Source organism: Gracilinanus agilis, chromosome 3, assembly GCF_016433145.1.
Source record: "Gracilinanus agilis isolate LMUSP501 chromosome 3, AgileGrace, whole genome shotgun sequence".
NCBI classification, from domain to species: domain Eukaryota; kingdom Metazoa; phylum Chordata; class Mammalia; order Didelphimorphia; family Didelphidae; genus Gracilinanus; species Gracilinanus agilis.
Window position 1 is genome coordinate 52,713,816 of NC_058132.1, and position 19,848 is coordinate 52,733,663.

General features: G+C 42.5%; 1 protein-coding gene across 1 annotated transcript in view; it reads left to right on the forward strand.

The window, feature by feature from the left end:
• The window catches only part of PADI3 (peptidyl arginine deiminase 3), a 144,734-nt gene that overhangs the window by 7,989 nt on the left and 116,897 nt on the right, over nt 1–19,848 (forward strand). Inside the window, exons 2-10 of the mRNA XM_044671294.1 lie at nt 8,604–8,784; nt 10,379–10,451; nt 12,221–12,282; nt 14,167–14,284; nt 15,056–15,181; nt 16,923–17,101; nt 17,370–17,473; nt 17,600–17,711; nt 19,161–19,268. Of these exons, the coding sequence (XP_044527229.1) occupies nt 8,604–8,784; nt 10,379–10,451; nt 12,221–12,282; nt 14,167–14,284; nt 15,056–15,181; nt 16,923–17,101; nt 17,370–17,473; nt 17,600–17,711; nt 19,161–19,268 (1,063 nt within the window). The remainder of the gene's footprint in view (nt 1–8,603; nt 8,785–10,378; nt 10,452–12,220; nt 12,283–14,166; nt 14,285–15,055; nt 15,182–16,922; nt 17,102–17,369; nt 17,474–17,599; nt 17,712–19,160; nt 19,269–19,848) is intronic.

The following is a 19,848-nucleotide window of genomic DNA, read 5'->3' on the forward strand; positions in this document are numbered from 1 at the left end:
TGAATGTGGGCAGCATCTTTACCATAAATCCCTCAGAGCTGTCCTGGGTCATTGTATTGCTGCTGGTACAGAGGTCCATTACATTCGATTTTACCACAGTGTATCAGTCTCTGTGTACAATGTTCTTCTGGCTCTGCTCCTTTCGCTCTGCATCACTTCCTGGAGGTCTTTCCAGTTCACATGGAATTCCTCCAGTTTATTATTCCTTTTAGCACAATAGTATTCCATCACCATCATATACCACAGTTTGTTCAGCCATTCCCCAATTGAAGGACATACCCTCCTTTTCCAATTTGTTGCCACCACAAAAAGCGCAGCTATGAATATTTTCGTAAAAGTCTGTTTATCTATGATCTCTTTGGGGTACAAACCCAGCAATGGTATGGCTGGATCAAAGGGCAGGCAGTAGGTAGGCTTTTAATAAAATGCCTTCCGCCCCACCCCAACCTTGCAAACTATAAAGAACTATAGAAAAGGAAGTCATTTATTTTTATCATTAATTTTGTTACTTGGATATTATTGGTGCTGAGGAACTCCCAGCAGAACTCTAGCAGGTCCTACAGCACTGGAAAGGTCCTCTCCTCTCCTTTTTCTTGGAGAATCCCTACTTTTCTTCATAGCAGCTCAGGTATCCCTTCCTATGTGAATTCTTGCCTACTTCCCCCCAGTTATTTGGCACTTTCTCCCTCTTGAAATGACTTTCTGAATTATCATTAACTTATTGGAAAAGCAAAATGTGCACCGCGTATCATATTAAGATGACCAAGGGTCAACTGATGAAAACCAGAGAATAATCTAAATGAGTGAAAGATCGCATAGCATTATTCAATTGAGGAATCACAATCATCTTTTGAATTTGCTTTGTATATCCATACATTTTCTCCTTTAAAAGAATGTAAGCTCCTTGAGGGCAAGAATTGTTTTATGTTCATCTTTTTAAGAAAATGTTATGATTGTTCCCATACACGGACCTGATGGGGGCTCGAGTTGGAATTCTGAATCCTTAAGTAAAGTCCCTCCATTCCAGACTTGAATCTCCAGGGTAAAGGGAGTACAGGCTGGAGCAAGTAAAATCCAATTTTAATGTTCATATGGCGAGAGGGAGAACAGAGAAAAGTCTAGCAGAAGACGACAATAGCTTGCTTTTATTTAATGCATTGCATAGACATGATCTTCTTTGATTGTTACAACAGTCCTGTGAGGGAGGCACTATTTTTACCCCCATTATATGGAAGGGGAAACTGAGGTGGTCAAGAATCTTCTTTAAAACATCTCTTTGATTGACACATGTAAACCCCAGTGGAATTGCTCGTTGGCTACTGGAGGGGGTGAGAGGAGGGGAGGAAAAGAATATGAATCATGGAATCATGGACAAATATTCTAAATAAATAAATAAATAAATAAATGAAGAGGTTCAGATAAAAAAAAAAACCACCATCTTTTTTGACAAATGATCATCTGTTCTTTGCTTGAATACCTTCAATGATGGGAAACCCACTATTTCCAGAGGCAGAACAGTCTACTTAGGAAAGGCTCTTGTGTTTTTCCTGACATTGAGCATAAATCTGACTTGGCATTCTCTTCCTCTTCCCCCTCTCCACCTCAATACCCCTTTGGCTGCTAGTTCTGCTCTGTGGGACCAATCTGGGCAAGCCCGATCCTTCTTCTCCAGGCCACCTCACCAGGCTCTCTCCTGCCTTTGATCTCGTAGGGTACTAATTAATAATAACACTCCCTTGATTTTTATGTAGCATTTTTTTTTTTTACGGCTCCCAAGAAGCTTTCACATAAGTCTTCTCATTTGGTCTGACAACCTTATGAGGAAGATGGGGTAGGGGTTATTGCCTCTATTTTACAGAGAAGGAGACTGAGGCCCAAGGAAGGCGGGGGACTCGCCTAAGGTCACAAGATGAGTAAGAGCTGGGGCAGAGACCCAAGTCTCCTAACTAGGAGCCAGGAAGACTTGAGTTTAAACTCTGAGTAAAAAATTTATAGGCTTTGTGACTGTGGTTCAGGGTACTTTCTTTCACATTGCCTCCATTGTAGAGGTCACTGAGCTTGTGATCTCTTGTATTTAATTCAATGTAATTTAATTCCCATTTATTAAATACCTGGCATGTGCACTGTTTTGGGGAACTGAGAATATTTAAAGCTTAAATAAAAAAGACTCGGTCGGGGAAGCTGGGTGGTTCAGAGGATAAAGAGTGTAGTGCAAATAGGGTGCATGTCAGCCCTGCAAAGCCTTGCTGCAGAGTCTCTGACAGTTGAGGAAGGGTTTAGAATCTTGAGGAGTGGCAGTTGGCCCTGGAGACTCGTGGAGAGTAGAAGGGTCAATCCGAGCTCTATCTTTGGATTGAAAACCTGACCTATATTCTGCAGCTTTTCTCTTAAAATTTGTTAGTTTAACTATTTCTTTTGAATCTCCCTAACCTCCCTTGTTCCCATCATCATTTTTCCCTTCCTAAATCTCTTGGGATTTTGAAAAGAGGATGGACCTTGGGTTTAGCTTTCAAACTTGGTAGACATAGTTTCCCTGTAGTCAAATAGGGCTTACCCTTGTTTCGAATTATATCTTTAATTATTGTATCCAACTTTCCTAACCCTATTTGCACTACAAGAGCCAGATCTGGAGATGGGAGGTCTTGAGTTCAAATCTAGCCACAGATGCTCCATAGCTATGTGGCCTTGGGCAAGTCACTTAACCCCAACTGCCTAGCCCTTACCACTCTTCTTGCCTTGGAACCCATCCTTAGTATTGATTCTAAGATGGAAGGTAAGAGTTAAAAACAACAACAACAACAAAAAGACTTGATGACCTTCATCATGGAGTTCACAGTTTAGCCAAGATATAAGATACTTAAAAATGGCTCTCATAATAATAATGTGGGAGAGTGTCTGGCACAGTAGTTAGTGAGAGAGAGTGTGTAATTAGAAAATCTTGAACACTTGGACTTCATCTCCCAGCATCCTTTTCCTCTTTCGTCCCTAAGTTGTGTGCTTACACTGTTTGTATATAGTTGTGTGCAACCCAGCCCTGGCTCTCTCTTCCCTCCCAACTGCAGCTAGGTTAGCTTCCTCTTTACTCTAGCTTTTTTATTTTCCTTTACTTTGAGTTATTATTAATAAACATTATTAAATATCATACTTGGAGATATTATCCATTAATTTTTAAGCTCACAAGAGGAAGAAGAGAATAAGCATTTATTAAATGCCATTTGATAGTCACAATAACCCTGGGACATAGGTACTACTATTAATCTCATTTTACAGTTGAGGAAACTGAGGCAGATAGGGCATGTTGATTTGCCCAGGATTCTACAACTAGTAGGTATCGGAGGTCATATTTGAACTCAGGTCTTTCTGACTCTGGGCTCAGCAGTCTATTTATTCCACCACCCAGTTGCCTCGGAGTTTTGAAGACCTGGATTCAAGTTCTCTATCCCTTGCTGGCTGTGTGACCCAGTGCAAACCATTTAAGTGATGAGTGCCCTAGGCAATGTTCTAATTCAATTCAGTTTGATTCAACTCAACAAGATTTTATGAAGTCCTTGCTATGTGCTGGGGCCACAAATACGGAAGTGATCCAGGCTAGGTCCTTACTGGAATGGATACCACGAAGTGGAGATTACTGAAGAACCAGGAAAGGAGTTTTGGACTAGATAGTCAGTCTGAGGGTTTGTGAAGGGAGCCATAGGACAGGAGATTGTCACGCCCTGTTCAGTAATGGTAGAACCATTAATTGGTTTAGTTATGGCTCATTAATTTAGTAATGGTTTTAGGGTAAGAATAAGAGAAAAGGAGAGGTGGAGTATGTGTGGAGTTTTCACAATGAGAGTTTCCCTTGCATTGATGAAACAGAACATGGTAGGAGAATGTGTAATCTGTGAAGTAATTTGTAAGAAGAATGGAAAGTAAGAAAAGAGAAAAGTTATGAAGAACTATAAAAGTCAAATAGAGGAGTTTCAGTTTGGTCCTAGAGGTAGTAGGGAGCCACAGATGTTTCTTGAGTAGCAGAGTTACCTGCACTTTAGGAGAATCATCTTGGTGGCTGTTTTTTTTTTTTTTTAAGAATGATTTTTGGTGGGGACTGGGGTGGGAAGAGGTTTGAAGAAGATCGAACAGGAAGATATTAAAATAAGGTCTGAGGGGCAGCTGGGTAGCTCAGTGGAGTGAGAGTCAGGCCTAGAGACAGGAGGTCCTGGGTTCAAACCCGGCCTCAGCCACTTCCCAGCTGTGTGACCCTGGGCAAGTCACTTGACCCCCATTGCCCACCCTAACCAATCTTCCACCTATGAGACAATACACCGAAGTACAAGGGTTTAAAAAAAAATTAAAAAAAAAATAAGGTCTGAACTAGGGTGGCAGCTATATGAGAGGAGAGAAGGGGGCATATGTACAAGCTGTTGAGAAGGTAGAAATGATTGTATTTGGCAAATGACTGGATATGTGAGATGAGAGAGAGTGAGGAGATGAGGAAGACCAGGGGTGCCAAGTTGGATGATTGTGAGGATGGTGATGCCTTTGACACCAAAGTTATAGGGAAGTTTGGAATAGGAGTGGGTTTGGCAGCAAAAATATGAGTACTGTTTTGGGCAACTTGACTGTAGGGCGCCTACCAGGCATCCAGTTAGAAAGGCAGTTCAATGGTAATTCAAGAAGGGAGCTAGGAAGAGGATGTGGAGCTCGTTGTATAGATCTGGGGCGCCATATGCATAGAGATGATTACCGTATCCTTATGAGTGATGAGGTCACCAAGCAAGAGAGTGCAGAGGGAGAAGACTCATGACAAAGCCTGGGGGGTCCCCCAAAGTTAAAGAGGACCATATGGATGAAGAATCAGCAAAGAAGTCTTAAGGAGTAGCCAGACCTGTAGAAGGAAAACCAGGGAAATGCATTGTCATGGAAACCCAGAGGGAAGAAAGTAGTTGGTAGTTCAGGTCTTCTGTCTTTCTAGGCTAGTGAAGGCTCCCAATTAGTTTCCTTGCTGTAATCTCTTCCCTGTCCAGGTCATCCTCCACACAGCTGCCATAACAATAATAACAATAATAATAACTAGTATTTATATAATACATTCTAGGCCTTACAGAATTATTTCATCTCATTTAGGCATTCCACATTGTAATTAAACTGGGCTGCCTGTTATGTGGGGCAGCTAGGCGGCACAGTGGATAGAGCACTGGGACTGGAGTTGGGAAGACTTGAGTTCAAATCTGGCCTCAGACACTTACTAGCTCTGTGACCTTTGTTGGCCTCAGTTTCCTCATTTGTAAAATGAGCTGGAGAAGGAAATGGCAAACCACTCCAGTATCTTTGCTAAGAAAATTCAAAATGGGGTCCTGAAGAATCAGACTGGACTGAAATGACTGAACAACAAATCTGTTGTGTTCCTCAAGTCCACCATGCTGCCTCCTGTTTCCATGTCTTTGTATACACTGTCCTTCCTGCAATGTGTGAGATCCATGTCCTCCTTACCTCCAATACTTAGAATTTCTGACTTTCTTTAAAGCTTAGCTCTCATGTGAACTTCTATAGGACTTGCCTGATTCCTTCCAGGTGTGAATCGTCTCTCCTAAATTGGTTTATGAATGCCCAAGTATACACTCTAGTCTTTTCAAACAATTCTTTTTCCTTCCCATGAAAATTATTTCTCTTCTTGTCTCTATAATTTTGTATTTGAGAACTTCCCATTTCCCCTGGGATGGCTTCCCCTGTAGAATTTTAGTTCACGAATTCTTATGTTTTCTCTAAATTCTTTGAAATCTGCTTTACCAAATCTAGAATGCAAAAATATTTTACTCTCAACAGAGCTGGGAGGCTAGTACAGTCATGTAAAATGTAGGTTATACATGTGCAGTCATGCAAAATGTATTTCCATATTAGTCATATCGTAAAAGAAAACATCAACCAAAAAATAAAGAAAAATAAAGAAAAAATATTTAAAAGTATGCTTCAATCTGCATTTAGACTCCATCAGTCCCATCTCTGGAGACAAAAAGCATTCTTAATCATGTCTTTCAGAATTGTCTTGGATCATTGTGTAGAGTACTGAGCTAAGAGTACTAAGAGTACTGAGAGTAGCTAAGTTATTCACAATTAATCATCATACAATATTGCTGTTATTGTGTACAATGTTTTCCTGGTTCTGCTCACTTCGTTTTGTATCAGTTCAGGTTTTTCGGAAAGTATTCTGTTCATCATTTCTTATGGCATGATAGTATTCAGTCACGATTATATGCCACAATTTGTTCATTCATTCTCTAATTAATGTGCATCCCCTCAATTTCCAATTCCTTGCCACCACAAAAAGAGCTGCTACAAAAATTTTTGTAGATATTTGTCTTTTTCCTTTTAGGAAAAAAATCTCTTTGGGATACAGACCTAATAGTAGTATTACTGCGTCAAAAAGTATACACAGTTTTATAGCCCTTTGTGCAGAGTTCCAAATTGTACTCCAAAATGGTATCAGTGTATTTCCCTCCATCCTATTTCCTCCCATTTATCCTTTTCTCTCTCCTTTCACCCTGTCCATTCTGAAAAGTATTTTGCTTTTGAACACCACTTCCTCGAATCTGCTTTTCATTCTATCAGCTCACCCCTTCTCTTATTCCCTTCCTCTCCTACTTTCCTGTAGAGTAAGATAGATTTCTATACCCAATTAAATATATATGTTATTCTTTCTTTGAGACAATTCTAATAAGAGTTACCTTCAAGCATTATCCACCCCCATCCTATTTTCCCCTCTACTGTAAAAACTCTTTGTGCCTCTTGTATGTGAGATAACTTGCCTCATTCTACTTCTCCCTTTCCTCTTCTCCTGGAGTCTCTCTCACTCCTTAGTTTTATTTTTAAAATGGTCATTCTATCATAAGCAGCCCACACCCATGCCCTCTGTTTATGCATAAATACTCTTTCTAACTGCCCTATTAATGATAACATATTTAGGAGTTAGAAGAATCACCTTCCTATCTAGGAATATAAACCAATTTAACCTTATTGATTCCCTTGTGATTTATCTTTCCTCTTTACCTTTTTATGCTTCTCTAGTGGCTTGTATTTGAAAGTCAAATTTTCTATTTAACTCTGGTCTTTTCATCAGAAATGCTTGGAAGTTCTCTATTTCATTAAATATCCATTTTTTTACCTGAAGGATTATACTTCCATTATACTATTATATTATATTATGTTATAGTATAGTATAATATAATATAATATATGTATGTGTATATATAGAGAGAGGTTTTGCTGGGGAGGTGATTCATGGTTGTAATCTTAACTCCTTTGACCTCTGGAATATCATATTCCAAACCCTCTGATCCTTAATGTAGAAGCTGCTACATTACATTGTGTTATCTTGAATATATATTTGAATTTATATATAGATATATTCAAATATATTTGAATTGTTTCTTTCTGGCTGCTTACAATATTTTCTTCTTGATGTGGGAATTTGGCTTTAAAATTCCTATGAGTTTTTATTTGGGGATCGCTTTCAGGTGATTGTTAGATTCTTTCAGTTTTTATTTTATACTCTATTTCTAGGATATCAGGGAAGTTTTCCTTTTATTTTTGTCTTCTGTTATAATTATTGGGAGTCTCTTGATATGTTTGAGATTGTAATTTGATGTACAGAGAGAATAAGATGACCCTTCTCCCTTATAACAGTTGCCCAGGCAGAATCCTTTCAGGTCTAAGATGTATATCCCTTCAGGACCCACCTGGGGTTAATTGATATATTGATTTGAGCTCTTTAGCTAGGATAACGCCTTCTATTCTGACTGTGATTTCTCCCTTCCCAAAACAAGTTTGACACTGCTTTAGGAAAGTACTTTAAACTTCATATTAACAAGAAGGATAGGGGTAAACAGGACTGTGGTATAGGAGACCCTACTCTACTGGTTGCTAATAAAATCTCAACTGCTGGCAGATGAAGAATCAATGTAGTTTCCTTCTGGTTCAGCCTGGCCAGGACTAAACCAGAGTAGGTAAACTGCTGGGATATTTGACTTCTTCTTCAAAAGATCTTCAGCCTTACAGTTGAGTTATTTCCACCCTTTTCCACCCTCTTCTTCGTCTCCTGCCCACTTCCTGGATCCCTCCCGGGCCCTGGGAAACCTAGATATCTAGATGATGTAACTCCTAATATCTAGGGGCAGTAAACACCAAGGTGGTGGTCAGGTACAGGTTGGCACGGTATCTCAAATACAGGAAGAGTTTTCAGAGAGAGATGTTTGCACCTCTCACTCCAAGACTAGGATCCACCGATCTCCAGCCTCAGCACAGGTCAAAGACCCAGAACCCTTTCAGGATTCTTAACTGCCCCTCCTCCTGCCTCTTTCATGACTCCCTGGGAACATTTCATCCAACTGACTTATTTGTCAATCAATCTTCAAGCTCCCAGAGGTTCAATATAATACTTCCTATCACCAGTAAATGGTATGATGTCTTGCATATAATAGACACAATAAATGTATGTGGATGGAATGATCGATGCTGTTGAGAGTATTCCTGTTCAGTGCAGCTAAGATCCTTGCCACCTCTGGGATTTGAAGTCTGGCACAGCAAGAGGCTCTCCAGCATCTCCCATCATTCTCTGTCTCTCTCAGGTCTGTGCCAGAGGGCACAGAGACCTTTGAAGTCTATGGCACTCCAGGTGTGAACATCTACATCTCTCCAAACATGGAGGCTTCAAGGGAGCGGGCTGACACCAGGAGATGGCACTTCAATATGGGACTTGAGATCATTGTTGTCATGAACTCTCCAAGCAATGACCTGAATGACAGTCATGTAAGTGAGTCTACTACGCCAACGGTAGGAGACATGAAATTCAGGGAAGAGTTCAGTGGGAAACTCTTGAGTGATCAGAATCACCTGCCAAGAAAACTCAGGCAGGCACTGGATGACCTTCAACAAGAGAGTTCCTCTCTCTGGGCTCGTTTCCTTTCCTCATTTGTAAAATGGAATAGGTAGACTCAGTTATTCCACTGTCCTCAATTCTGACGTTCTATGCTCTATGGCCCCTCTCAGATCTTACATTCTATGACCTTACTGTAGTCCCTTAGATTTCTCTCCTTTGAGCCATGCAAACCCCCTTGAGGACTTTCACCATCACCTGTACTGTTTAGCACAATGTTAGACATACAATAGCTTCTTGTGACTCAAAGTAGAGCCCTGGCTGAGGACTCCAAGAACTTGGGTTCTAGTTCCTGGGTCTCTGAGCCTCCTTAGTCCTTCCTCCTTCACCTCTAAATCCCAAGATGCTGAATCATCATTTGATGCTTATAACTGTTGCAATGACCATTTTGTGAGGCCTGAATACTAGCCCATTCTGCCCTTGGATTTGGGGTGAAGGGGGCAGGCATGGGTAATTCCATGTTTGGGGTCAGTTTCAATGCTGGGATTTAATAAATGGGGAGCAGTAATTCTAGATTTATGGACATGTCTAGGTGGAAAGGGCCTGATCCTCATAATGTGAGGGAAGTTACATGGGTCAGAGCCAGAGAGTGAAGGGGCTGAGACACAAACCTTCATATGGAAAGTATCCCTGGGAACTAGCTGTAACATAGCAATTTATATACAAGGCACAAATGTTGCTGCCTTAGAAAACTTTGTTCCTTATTCTTTCTAGAACCAGAGAAACAGAATCTCAGAGATGGAGGTGGGGGGTGGGACAGGGGTTAGAACACGGAATGTCAGAGCTGGGATAAGCCTTAGAATATTAGATCTAGAAAGAACCACAGAGACCATCTAGTTCAACTCTTTCATTCTATAAATAAATAAACTGAGGCCCAGAATGGGGCAGCATCTTCTTCAGGTCACATAGATAGCGTGAGTCTCGAAACTAAGTTTTAAGACCATGTAGGAGTCATCATAAACCATGACCTACATGACTTAAAGCCGGGCTTTGGCGCCAGAGCTAGCCATGTGAATGCCTCGGGGAAGGTCAGCACTGAGGGAAGAGGGAGGGAAGGGAGAGAGGGGAGTAACCAGAATGGAACCTGCTAGTAGGCTGGGGCCTCATGCCTCCTCTTCTGTGGGTGCACCTACTCCCCTCCCCTATTTAACTCCATGAGTATTGCCATTTTCCAGATGGATGAGTTGAAGTCCAGAGAAACAAATAATACATAGACTTCTGAGGATTTTTGTGTCGCCTCTGAGCTGTAGATCTTCTCTGGGCTCTACTTTGCCAAGAAGCGTTTCCCATGCCCAGACCCCATCATCGATTTGGTTTTCCTTGAGCAGAATTGGGGAGGGTTTGGTTTCCTTGGGAGCACTGGTGCCCCTGAGGTCAGGAGCTCTTTTCCTCCCTCAGCTGCTGGCTCCCAGAGGGGTCGGTGACTGCAGGTGGGAGCCATGATTCAGAGACAATCTCTTTCTTCAGGTTCAGATCTCCTACCACTCCAGGGATGAGCCCCTTGCCCTAGCTTATGCGGTCCTCTACCTCACCTGTGTGGGTAAGTTGATGAGAGGGGGGCAATTATGGTCCTGGATAGCTACTCAGAGTGGACTGAACTGGGGTGGCCTCCATGCACTGGAACTCTGTCCTAACAACCCAGAGAAAAGGATGCTGGTCCGTAAGGATCACATTTCAGAACCTGAACAGATGTGACAGCAGATATGGGGTTCTACCTTCCAAAGAGGCAGATTGAGACTCATCCAGATCTGCCCAACCTGGGCCACTCTTGTGTGTATCCTCTTTGCAAAGATCCAGTATCAGGACACAAACCAAAAAGGACCTTAGAAATGCCCACTGTAAGGGGCAGCTAAGTGGCTTAGTAGATAGAGCTCCAGGTAGAATGGGGAGGACTAGGGTTCAAATCAGACCTCAGATACTTCCTAACTGTGTGACCCTGGGCAAGCCACTTAACTCCTTCTGTAATGCCCTTGCTCTTCTGTCTTAGAGTTATTACTAAGACAGAAATCAAGAGTTAAAAAAAAATGTCTAGTGATGGTTAAGGACCCAAGAGATCTGGTTCAAGTTTCACTTCCCATTGTTTATTTTATTTTTTAATTCTATTTTTATTTTTAATATTTTCCCATAGTTACATGTTTCATGTTCTTTCCCTCTCCCCAAACCCCCCTTACCCCCCTTAGCCGATGCACAATTCCCATTGTTTAATGAGCAAATCTATTCAACTCCGTGAGCTCTAGTTTTCTCATTTGTAAAATGGGAAATTTAGGGAGTCAGCATCATGTAGTGGAGAGTGGGGTGGCCAGGAAGGTCTCAGTTCAAGTTCTGCCATATACTGGCTGAGTAAACCTGAGCAAATCACTTAACTGCTTAGTAATCATGCCGGCTCTCTAGAACAGTTATGATATTGGTGCACTGATGGAGAGAATTTCCTACTGAGAGCTCCCTCTGCCAAAGAAATCACAGGATCCAGCCCCCAAAGAAATTACTCTGACTGCTTAATTCACAGTCCTTTGTAAGCTGTAAAGTTCTGGGTATGCAAGCTATTGTTAATAACTAGTCCATCCAACTCAGTCATTCAATGGGTGATTCCAGCATTCATTTATTCAGTCTTTCACTCATTTATTCATTCACCCATTGAACAATGATTGAGTATGGGATTGTGGAAAGAAGGCTGGATTAGAATAGACCTAGGTTTGAATTCTGCCTCTAACATTTACTTATCTGTGAGACCGATCAAGCCCCTTCCCCCATGGGAGCTTTTAGATGGCCAGAATTTTTCTCCAGTAAATAGGTCTTGATCAATGACATATGTAAACCCCATTGGAATTACTCATTGGCTACTGGGAGGGAGGAGGGAGAGAACATGAATCATGTAACCATGGAAAAATTTCCTAATTTAATTAATTAAATAAATTTTTTCAATTCAAAAATTAAATAAAATTTAAAATTAAAATTTAAATTTAAAAAAGAATTTTTCTCCAGGAAAGCATTAAGAGGGCATATAAAGAGTGTTGGCCTTGGAATCATGGGTCCTGGCTTTGAATGACAGTCTAGATGATCAGAGGAGAATCATCTGACTTCCCTGAGACTCAGTTTCCTCATCGGCCAAACAAGAACATTGAACTACATAATCTCTGAGGTCTCTTTTAGTTCTGACCCTCTTGGACGAATCAATGCACTAAGAAGACAGTCTCCTTGGGCTCTTGCCATCTATGGGTTGCTCCTGGGAGCTGATGACCAGCCTAGCACAGGCCCAAAGAGCTTTGGGACCCTGTCCTGACTCAACCTTCTTTTCTTGCAATGGCACAGACATCTCTCTGGACACCGACATGAATTGTGATGGCAACGTAGAGAGGAACTACGTGGACAAGGTACCCACTTCTTGGGCACAGGGATGCCAGAGAATACAGTTGGGGGGGTCCACTTTGAAGTTGTCTCTAAGCCCAGTCCAGCCCAGACAGGGATATTGTTGGTATCCCTCATCTGCAAGAGTCATAGCTATGTCTAGGCAGGGAAAAGGAAGCGAGGGAGCAGGAACTTTGCTTCCTTGAAGAGTAATCCATGCGAGTATATTTATTCCAGCCAACCCAAAGAGGATGTTTATTATGATTTAGCCAGCCTTGGGTTAGGAGCTATCAGTCAATCAACAAACATTTATTAAAGACCAGCTATATTCTATGCACTAGGCTACTTGCTGGGTATACGAAGAAAAGCAAAACCAGTCTATGTCCTCAAGGAGTTTGCATTCTAATGGGGGAGACCACTTTTAAATAAACATGTACGTACAAGAGACAGTGTAGATGGAAGATAGGCTCAGAGGGGAGTCGCTAGCTGGCCAGGCCCTCAAGGAGTCTAATTGAAGAATCAGAGTTTATAGACACAAAATAGAGAATAATTAAAATACCTGCAGTATGGCGGTGGCCTCCTTGGCAGTCTTCTGCTCAATTCTCATTCTTCTACTCCAACCAACAACCCATCCTTCCTACTGCCACTTGGATAATAACTTTTTAGGCACAGAGGCAAGTATATCAGGCCTCTGTTCAGAAAGCTCTCTAGTGCTTCCTGAGTCCTTGGTCTGGTATTCAAGTCCCTCCTCCATCTGGACCCTCCCTTCCTTTCCAGTCTTAGCTCATAGTTCTATGTCCTGGCCAAAATGGAGCACGTGAGCCATGTGCTCACACCTCAATGTCCTTCACTCTTTAGCAAATGAGCTCCTCCCCATTCTTTCAGGCCCAGTTCAAAAGCTGCCTCCTTTAGGAAGTCTTCCCTAATTGACTCTCAGGTCAATAATGGCCTTTCTGCTTGGATCTCCCATAGAACTTGGCTCTGACCCTCTTGAATGCCCTCAACATTGGGTATTACATATATCTGTCTTATCCCATGACCAAGCAGAGAGCTCTTTGAAGAGAGGAAATGTGTCTTGGCTAAACATTATTAACCAACTCAATGTTCTGCATATAATAGGTGTTTTTAAAATGTTTGTTGAATTGGAGGGCTATTGAGCCACTAGGTAGATAGGATACTGGCTCTGGAGTCAGGAAGACCTGGATTCAAATCCAGTCTCAGATAATTACTAGCTGTACAACTCTGGGCAAATTGCTTAACTCTGCTTACCTCAGTTTCCTCATCTGTCAAATGAGCTGGTGAAGGAAATGGCAAACCACTCTAGTATATTTTCCAAGAAAACTCCAAATGGGGTTGCAAAGAGTGGGATGAAACAAGACAACAATAAAATGAAGGGCTATTGAGCTCTGGGCATGGCTCTGTGTATCTCTATAGTTTATAAGAATTGGGGATAGGAGAGAGAGAATTCATGTAGGAAATGAGACTAGAAGAACCCCTTGAAGGATAGGAAGTAGATAAGAAAGGGAATTCTAGCTAAGGAGAAACAGCATAAGCCAAGACAAAATAAGAGTGAATATAGCATATAGAAAAGGGGTTAGTGGGAATGGAAGCTGAAGCTTAGTTTGGTGAGGATGGAGCATGAAGGGCCTTAAATGCTTAGATTTCATCCCATAGATGCTGGGGAGCCATGACAGGTTCTTGAGCAAAAGAGTGACATGATGAAAGTGGGTTTTGAGGAAGATTATCTTGATGGCTTTTGCAGGAGTAGGGAATGAGTTGGAAGAGTGAGGTGATGAAGTATCAGAAGATAGGCTTGTGGTATCTCCAGGGGAGGGGGCATAGGGTTTGGAAAGAGAGGAAGGCATGTCCAGGGCTTGCCCCATTGATGGACTATTGTTTATCATTGTCAGAGGCAATGGGTATGGGGACCTAGTGGACATGGAGCAGTCCTCTTGGTGAACTGTGACCGGGATGACCCCACCTGTGATGACAGAGATAACTGTGACAAACGTGTGCGCTGCCTTGAAGGTACAACCAAGTATTCCTGGCCCCAGCCTAAGCCAGAAGACATAAAGGATTACCTGGAAGCAAGCAGAGTGGGCTGACCTTGGCCCTGAGAGGGGGAAAAAGGTCTCGATGTTCCCTTCACTCATTTCAATTAACGCCTTGGCCCTGAAGTCTGATTCTAAAAGGAAGGGAATTCTAATCCCATTAGGCATCATTCATATCACTGTAGGTGGTCAACTTCATGGAGGCACAGGGTTAGGATTAGATCCCAGACTACCAGTCTAATCAAAATGGAGATCTGGATTCCAGTCTTGGCTCTGCTATTGGCTTGCTCTGTGACCTTGGGTAAGAAGCCACTTACTTTCCCTATGCCTCAGTTTCCTCACTTGTAAAATTAGATTAGATGCCTGCTAAGGTCCCTCTGGCTTTAAATCCTATGATTCTGTGACTTAGCATCATAAGATCATAGATTTCCATCTGGAAGAAGCCTCAGAGTTCTTCTAGTCTCATCTGATACCTTCATTTTTCAGGTAAGGAAAGGAAGCTGAGACCTAGAGAAATGAGGTGGCTGATTTAAGGTGGCACAAAGAGCTATTGTTGTCAATAAATTCCACATTCCCTGCTCTAGGCTCTATCCTGAGGGCAAATATTTTCCATGCTTGTTGTCCAAGACCACTAGGGAGAGGGAACAAGGCATGGTTGGCAGGGTGGAAGAGAGACCATTAGAATATGGCAGCTGAGCTGGTTGGACTGTCTATGAATCTGAACCAGCCTTTGACTCTGAATCCTCAGACCTGCAGGACATGTCACTCATGATCCTGAAGACCCAGGGCCCTGCAGCCCTCTTTGACGACCACAAGCTGGTTCTTCATGTCTCCAGTTTTGATGCTGAGAGGGCTCGAGTCTTCCATGCCTGTGGTAAGTGGATCCTTTTATTGCTTCCAGCAAAGCCACCATTATTAAGAGAGATGCTCACTGAACTGTGTTTCCTACAGTGGGGATGGTTTGCACAGAACTATGCACACTCTCTCCTCCAGTTCCCTTGAAATGAAGGGGAAAGTAGCAGGGGAGTGGATGCTCCAGAATCTTAGAGTTGGAAGGGTCCTCAGAGGCGATCTACTCTAAACTGGACCTGAGCAGCAATCGCTTCTGCAGCATCTCTGAAAAATGATTATCCAGCCTATTCTGGAAGATCTTCAGTTATGGAGAATTCATTCTCTCTTGAGGCAGCTTATTCAAATTTTAGATAGCTGCCAATGTTTTTCTCTTTGTTTGTTTGTTTCCTGGTTTCTTTCTTTTTTGTTTCTCTGTTTCTGTTTCTCCGCTTGTTTGTTTATTTGTTTCCCCTTACCTTCTGAACTAATAAAAACTCTAAGACAGAAGAATGGCAAGAACTAGGCAAATGAGGTTAAGTGACTTACCCAGGGTCACCCATCAAGGCAGTAAGTCTGAGATCAGATTTGAGCCCAGCTGTCCTAGCCTTCACTATTTTTCTTGAGATCTAGCTAAAAACTGCCTCTCTACAGCCCCATCCTCTTGCTTCCTCTTCTGCCCTCTGGGCCCAGCAAGGACAAAGTAAATCCTTTCACATGATAAGACTTTGGTACTTGAAGATGAGATTTATGTCTCTCCTGCCCCACAAGTCTTCACTAGGCTAACCATCTTTGCATGGTCAAAGGTTTTCTCTAGATGAAGGCAAGAAAGGCAGCATGATAGAGTGCTGGGCAATGTATTTAGAATGAGAGGATCTGGGTTCAAATTCCAACTCTGCCCGTTATTATCTGGGTGACCTTAGCCACATGATTTCAATTCCTTGAACCTCAGTTTCTTCATCTGTAAAATAAAAATATTGAACTAGATGAACTCTAGTCCTAAATCTGTGGTTCTTTGATTCCTGCATTCTACTGAGATGCTACAATAGGTACATAGATAAATCCAAGGTAATTTGAAAAGGGAGAGAACATTAGCAAAACTGGGGATATCAAAGAAGGCTTTACAGAAGAGAAGACCCCTGAACTGAGCTGTGAAGGATGCTAAAGGCAATAGGATGATGAGGTAGAAAGCTAGAACCCTAGTATTAAAGGCATAGTATTTAATGCTTAGCATCTGTGTGAGATTGGCCAAGTCACTTCAACACTCATCCTCAATTTCTGAATCCATAAAACAAAGAGTTTAGAAGATAGATAGTCTCTGAAGTCCCTTCCAGCTGTAAATCCATGAGGCAGCCATGTTGGAGATGGTGGATGAAGAATGAAGAGCTAAGGGCAGCTCTAACGTTCTGAATCCTGGGGACTGGAAGGATGGTCCTACCCTGGACAGAGCTGTAAGAATCACAGGTGCCTGGGTCGTTTGGGTTGGGGTTTGGTCTCCTCCTTGGCATACGGAGCAAGTGACGAGGTCGAGGTCACTCCTAGCCCACTTCTGCCTCTCTGAAGGGTGCCAGCTCAGATTCTTCCTGGGTCCCAACCCTGGAGAAGAGCACCAGGGGGCAGGGGATGTCACTAGGCAAAGTTAACAAGAAGCCCCTTTTGCCTTTCAGGGGCAGGACTTCATGACCTGCCTTTCCTTGAATGTCTCTAGTTTGTTAAAAAAAAGACAAGTGACTTCCTTATCCTTCTCTTCCCTTTAACTCCCTAAATCCCCTCCTTCATCCCTTCAGGTCCTGAGGACTCATGCGAAACCTATAGGTACGTTCTAGGGCAGAACAAGGTGTCCTATGTGGTTCCACGTTTCAGTGGAGATGAAGAAAGGTTCTATATCGAAGGACTTTCCTTCCCTGATGCTGGATTCTCTGGGCTCATCACCTTCCACGTCACCTTGTTGGACGATTCCAATCAGGTATGAGGAGTGGAGGATGGAGGGGACACATGGCTATGAGGGGCGGAGAGTGGGGGTACACACAGCACTGGGCACTGATGCTAGGCACCAGTGGGGGCGAAGGGCGAAGCTCCCAAGGCTGTTATCTGCAGTCAGACTCCAACAGTTCCTTCTTTGACTGTGGAGAGCATTTTTCACCATGGATCCCTTGTGGTTATCTTAGAAACTTGTAAAGCATTAATCTTTAAGGATGATTGACTGATCTGACTTCTCTGATCCTTCCCCACAGGATTTTCCAGAGTCCCCGATCTTCACAGATACTGTGGTATTCCGGGTGGCCCCCTGGATCATGACCCCAAGCACCCTGCCGCCCCTGGAGGTGTATGTGTGCAAGTAAGTCTGCTGCCAGGAGACTGTGGTGGGGGACATTGGACTCTCTCTATTCTGGGAGCTCCTGTTGCCTCTCTCGCCATCCCCTGGCCATTTCTTGAGTCTCTTGGCTTTCTGACCTGTCCACAGAGTCCGGAACAACACCCACTTTGTAGAAGCAGTTGCACACTTGGCGAGGAAAGCAGGCTGCAAGCTGACGATCTGTCCCCAAGATGAGAACCGCAATGACCGCTGGATACAGGTGAGGAGCTGTCACCATTGCGGAGAGGCCAGACCATTAGGTAGTCTGAGGATGCAGGGCTTTGTTTATTGACCCCTCTCTTTTGAAAGGACTAATGGACAAAGTATCCCAAAACCTTTATAAATGGCCACCATTATCCTCAAGGAAGGGAAAGAGGCTCCTCCAAAGTGGGGGGCTCCTAGGGAAAAGGAGGAAGGGTCCCTCCAGCCTTCTAGGGATACTTCTTAAGTTACAGTCCCTTGGCCAATCAGGCCATACGACCTAATAATAGCTGTAGCTCATATTTACATGATGCTTTAAGGTTCGTAAAGCACTTTTTGTTTTTATCTTATCCCAATGAGGTAAACGTTATTATCAATCTCTATTTTACAATTGAGGAAAAAGGCTGAGAGCCCATTTTGCCCATGGAGAAACAGCTGGTACATGCCTGGGGTGAGATTTTAACTCAGGCCATCCTGATGCTAGATTCAGCACTCTGTCCAACTCTATGACCCATTGCCTTGAATATTCCCAAGTTTTATACTTACTGAATTTGTAATCTTGACTCTTCTGAGTGATTTTCACCTTTGGGGGCTAAAGGACAATCACTGAAGGAGGAGATCTTATCTGCATATGTTACTGGACTGTTAGCATTATGGAGGCAATGGTCCTGTGAATCAAAATATTTTTACACCAGGGCAGCTGGGTGGTTCAATGGATAGAGATCCAAGCCTGGAATTGGGAGGTCCTGGGTTCAAATCTGTTCTCAGACACTTCCTAGCTGTACGACCCTGCGCAAGTCAATTAACCCCCATTGCCTAGTCCTTAATGTTTTTCTTCCTTGGAACCAATACTTAATACTGAAATTATTAATTTCATTAATATTATTAATTTAAATTTAATTTTTATTTTTTAAATTAAAATTTATTAATTTAAATTATAACATATATTATATAAAATAAATTGAAATTGAAAATTAATTTATTAATTTAGATTAAGAATTAAAATTTTTAATTTCATTAATAATTAATAATGAATTCATTAATGTTAATATTAAATAAAATTAAAATTAAAATTTGTTTTAATTTTCAAAAAATGCACACAGCAGAATGTCTTGCCCCCAGGATGGGCTTCAGAAGGTTTTGGCGAATCATAGCAAATGCTAACTTGCTTTAAACATTTTCCTCCCTTTTGAAAAATGAGGAGTTAGTTTAGATGATCTTCAAGGTCCTTTCTAGCAAGTCACTTACTTCTTGGGTGCTCAGTTACTCCACCTATAAAATGTAAATAATCATATCTCTCCTGCCTCCTTCACAGGATTTTGGGGAGGAAATGACTCTGGAAACAACAGAAATGGGAGCTCCAGGGCTGACTAGGAAGCCCCAGAGGGGTCTGCATCTGTGAGGGAGTGAATACTCAAAGGGCCACAAAGTCAGAATGATAGTAACTGAGGTATCTGCTTCTTCCCAGGACGAGATTGAATTGGGGTATATCCAGGCTCCACACAAGACTTTCCCTGTGGTGTTTGACTCTCCACGGAATGGAGAACTTCAGGACTTTCCCTATAAAAGGATCCTGGTAGGTGGCCTGTTCCTAATCTACGTGCTTATTCTGAGCCAAGACTGTAGGGCCAAACAGTAGCTTCCAACTGGATTTTCCCAAGAGGCCCATCTAGACATGAGAGATGGGGGAGTGAGGGAAGGTGTGGGTAGTCTACACATCCCCTGATAGGGATCTCTGGTTGGTCAGCATCTATTGTTGAGCAGTTTTTCAATGAATACCCATTGCTCAGTTCTCTAGTAAAGGTACCCTAGACAAAATAATAAGTAGGCACAGAAATATATCCTAGCAAAGATCAGAAGTGGGAGGAGAAACTAGAACAGAGACTGTCAGAACTGGGAGGAACCATTAGAGAATAGAATGTCAGAAGTGGGAGGAGCCATTAGAACAGAGAATGTCAGAGCTGGGAGGGCTCTTAGAACAACATGGAAAGCCAGAACTGGAGAAAACTCAGAAAATAGAATATTAGAAATGGGGGCAAGGAAGGAAACTAGGTAGCTCAGTGGATGGAGAGCCAGACCCAGAGATGGGAGGTCCTGGATTCAGATCTGTCCTCAGATACTTCCTAGTTGTGTGATCCTGGACAAGTCTCTTAACC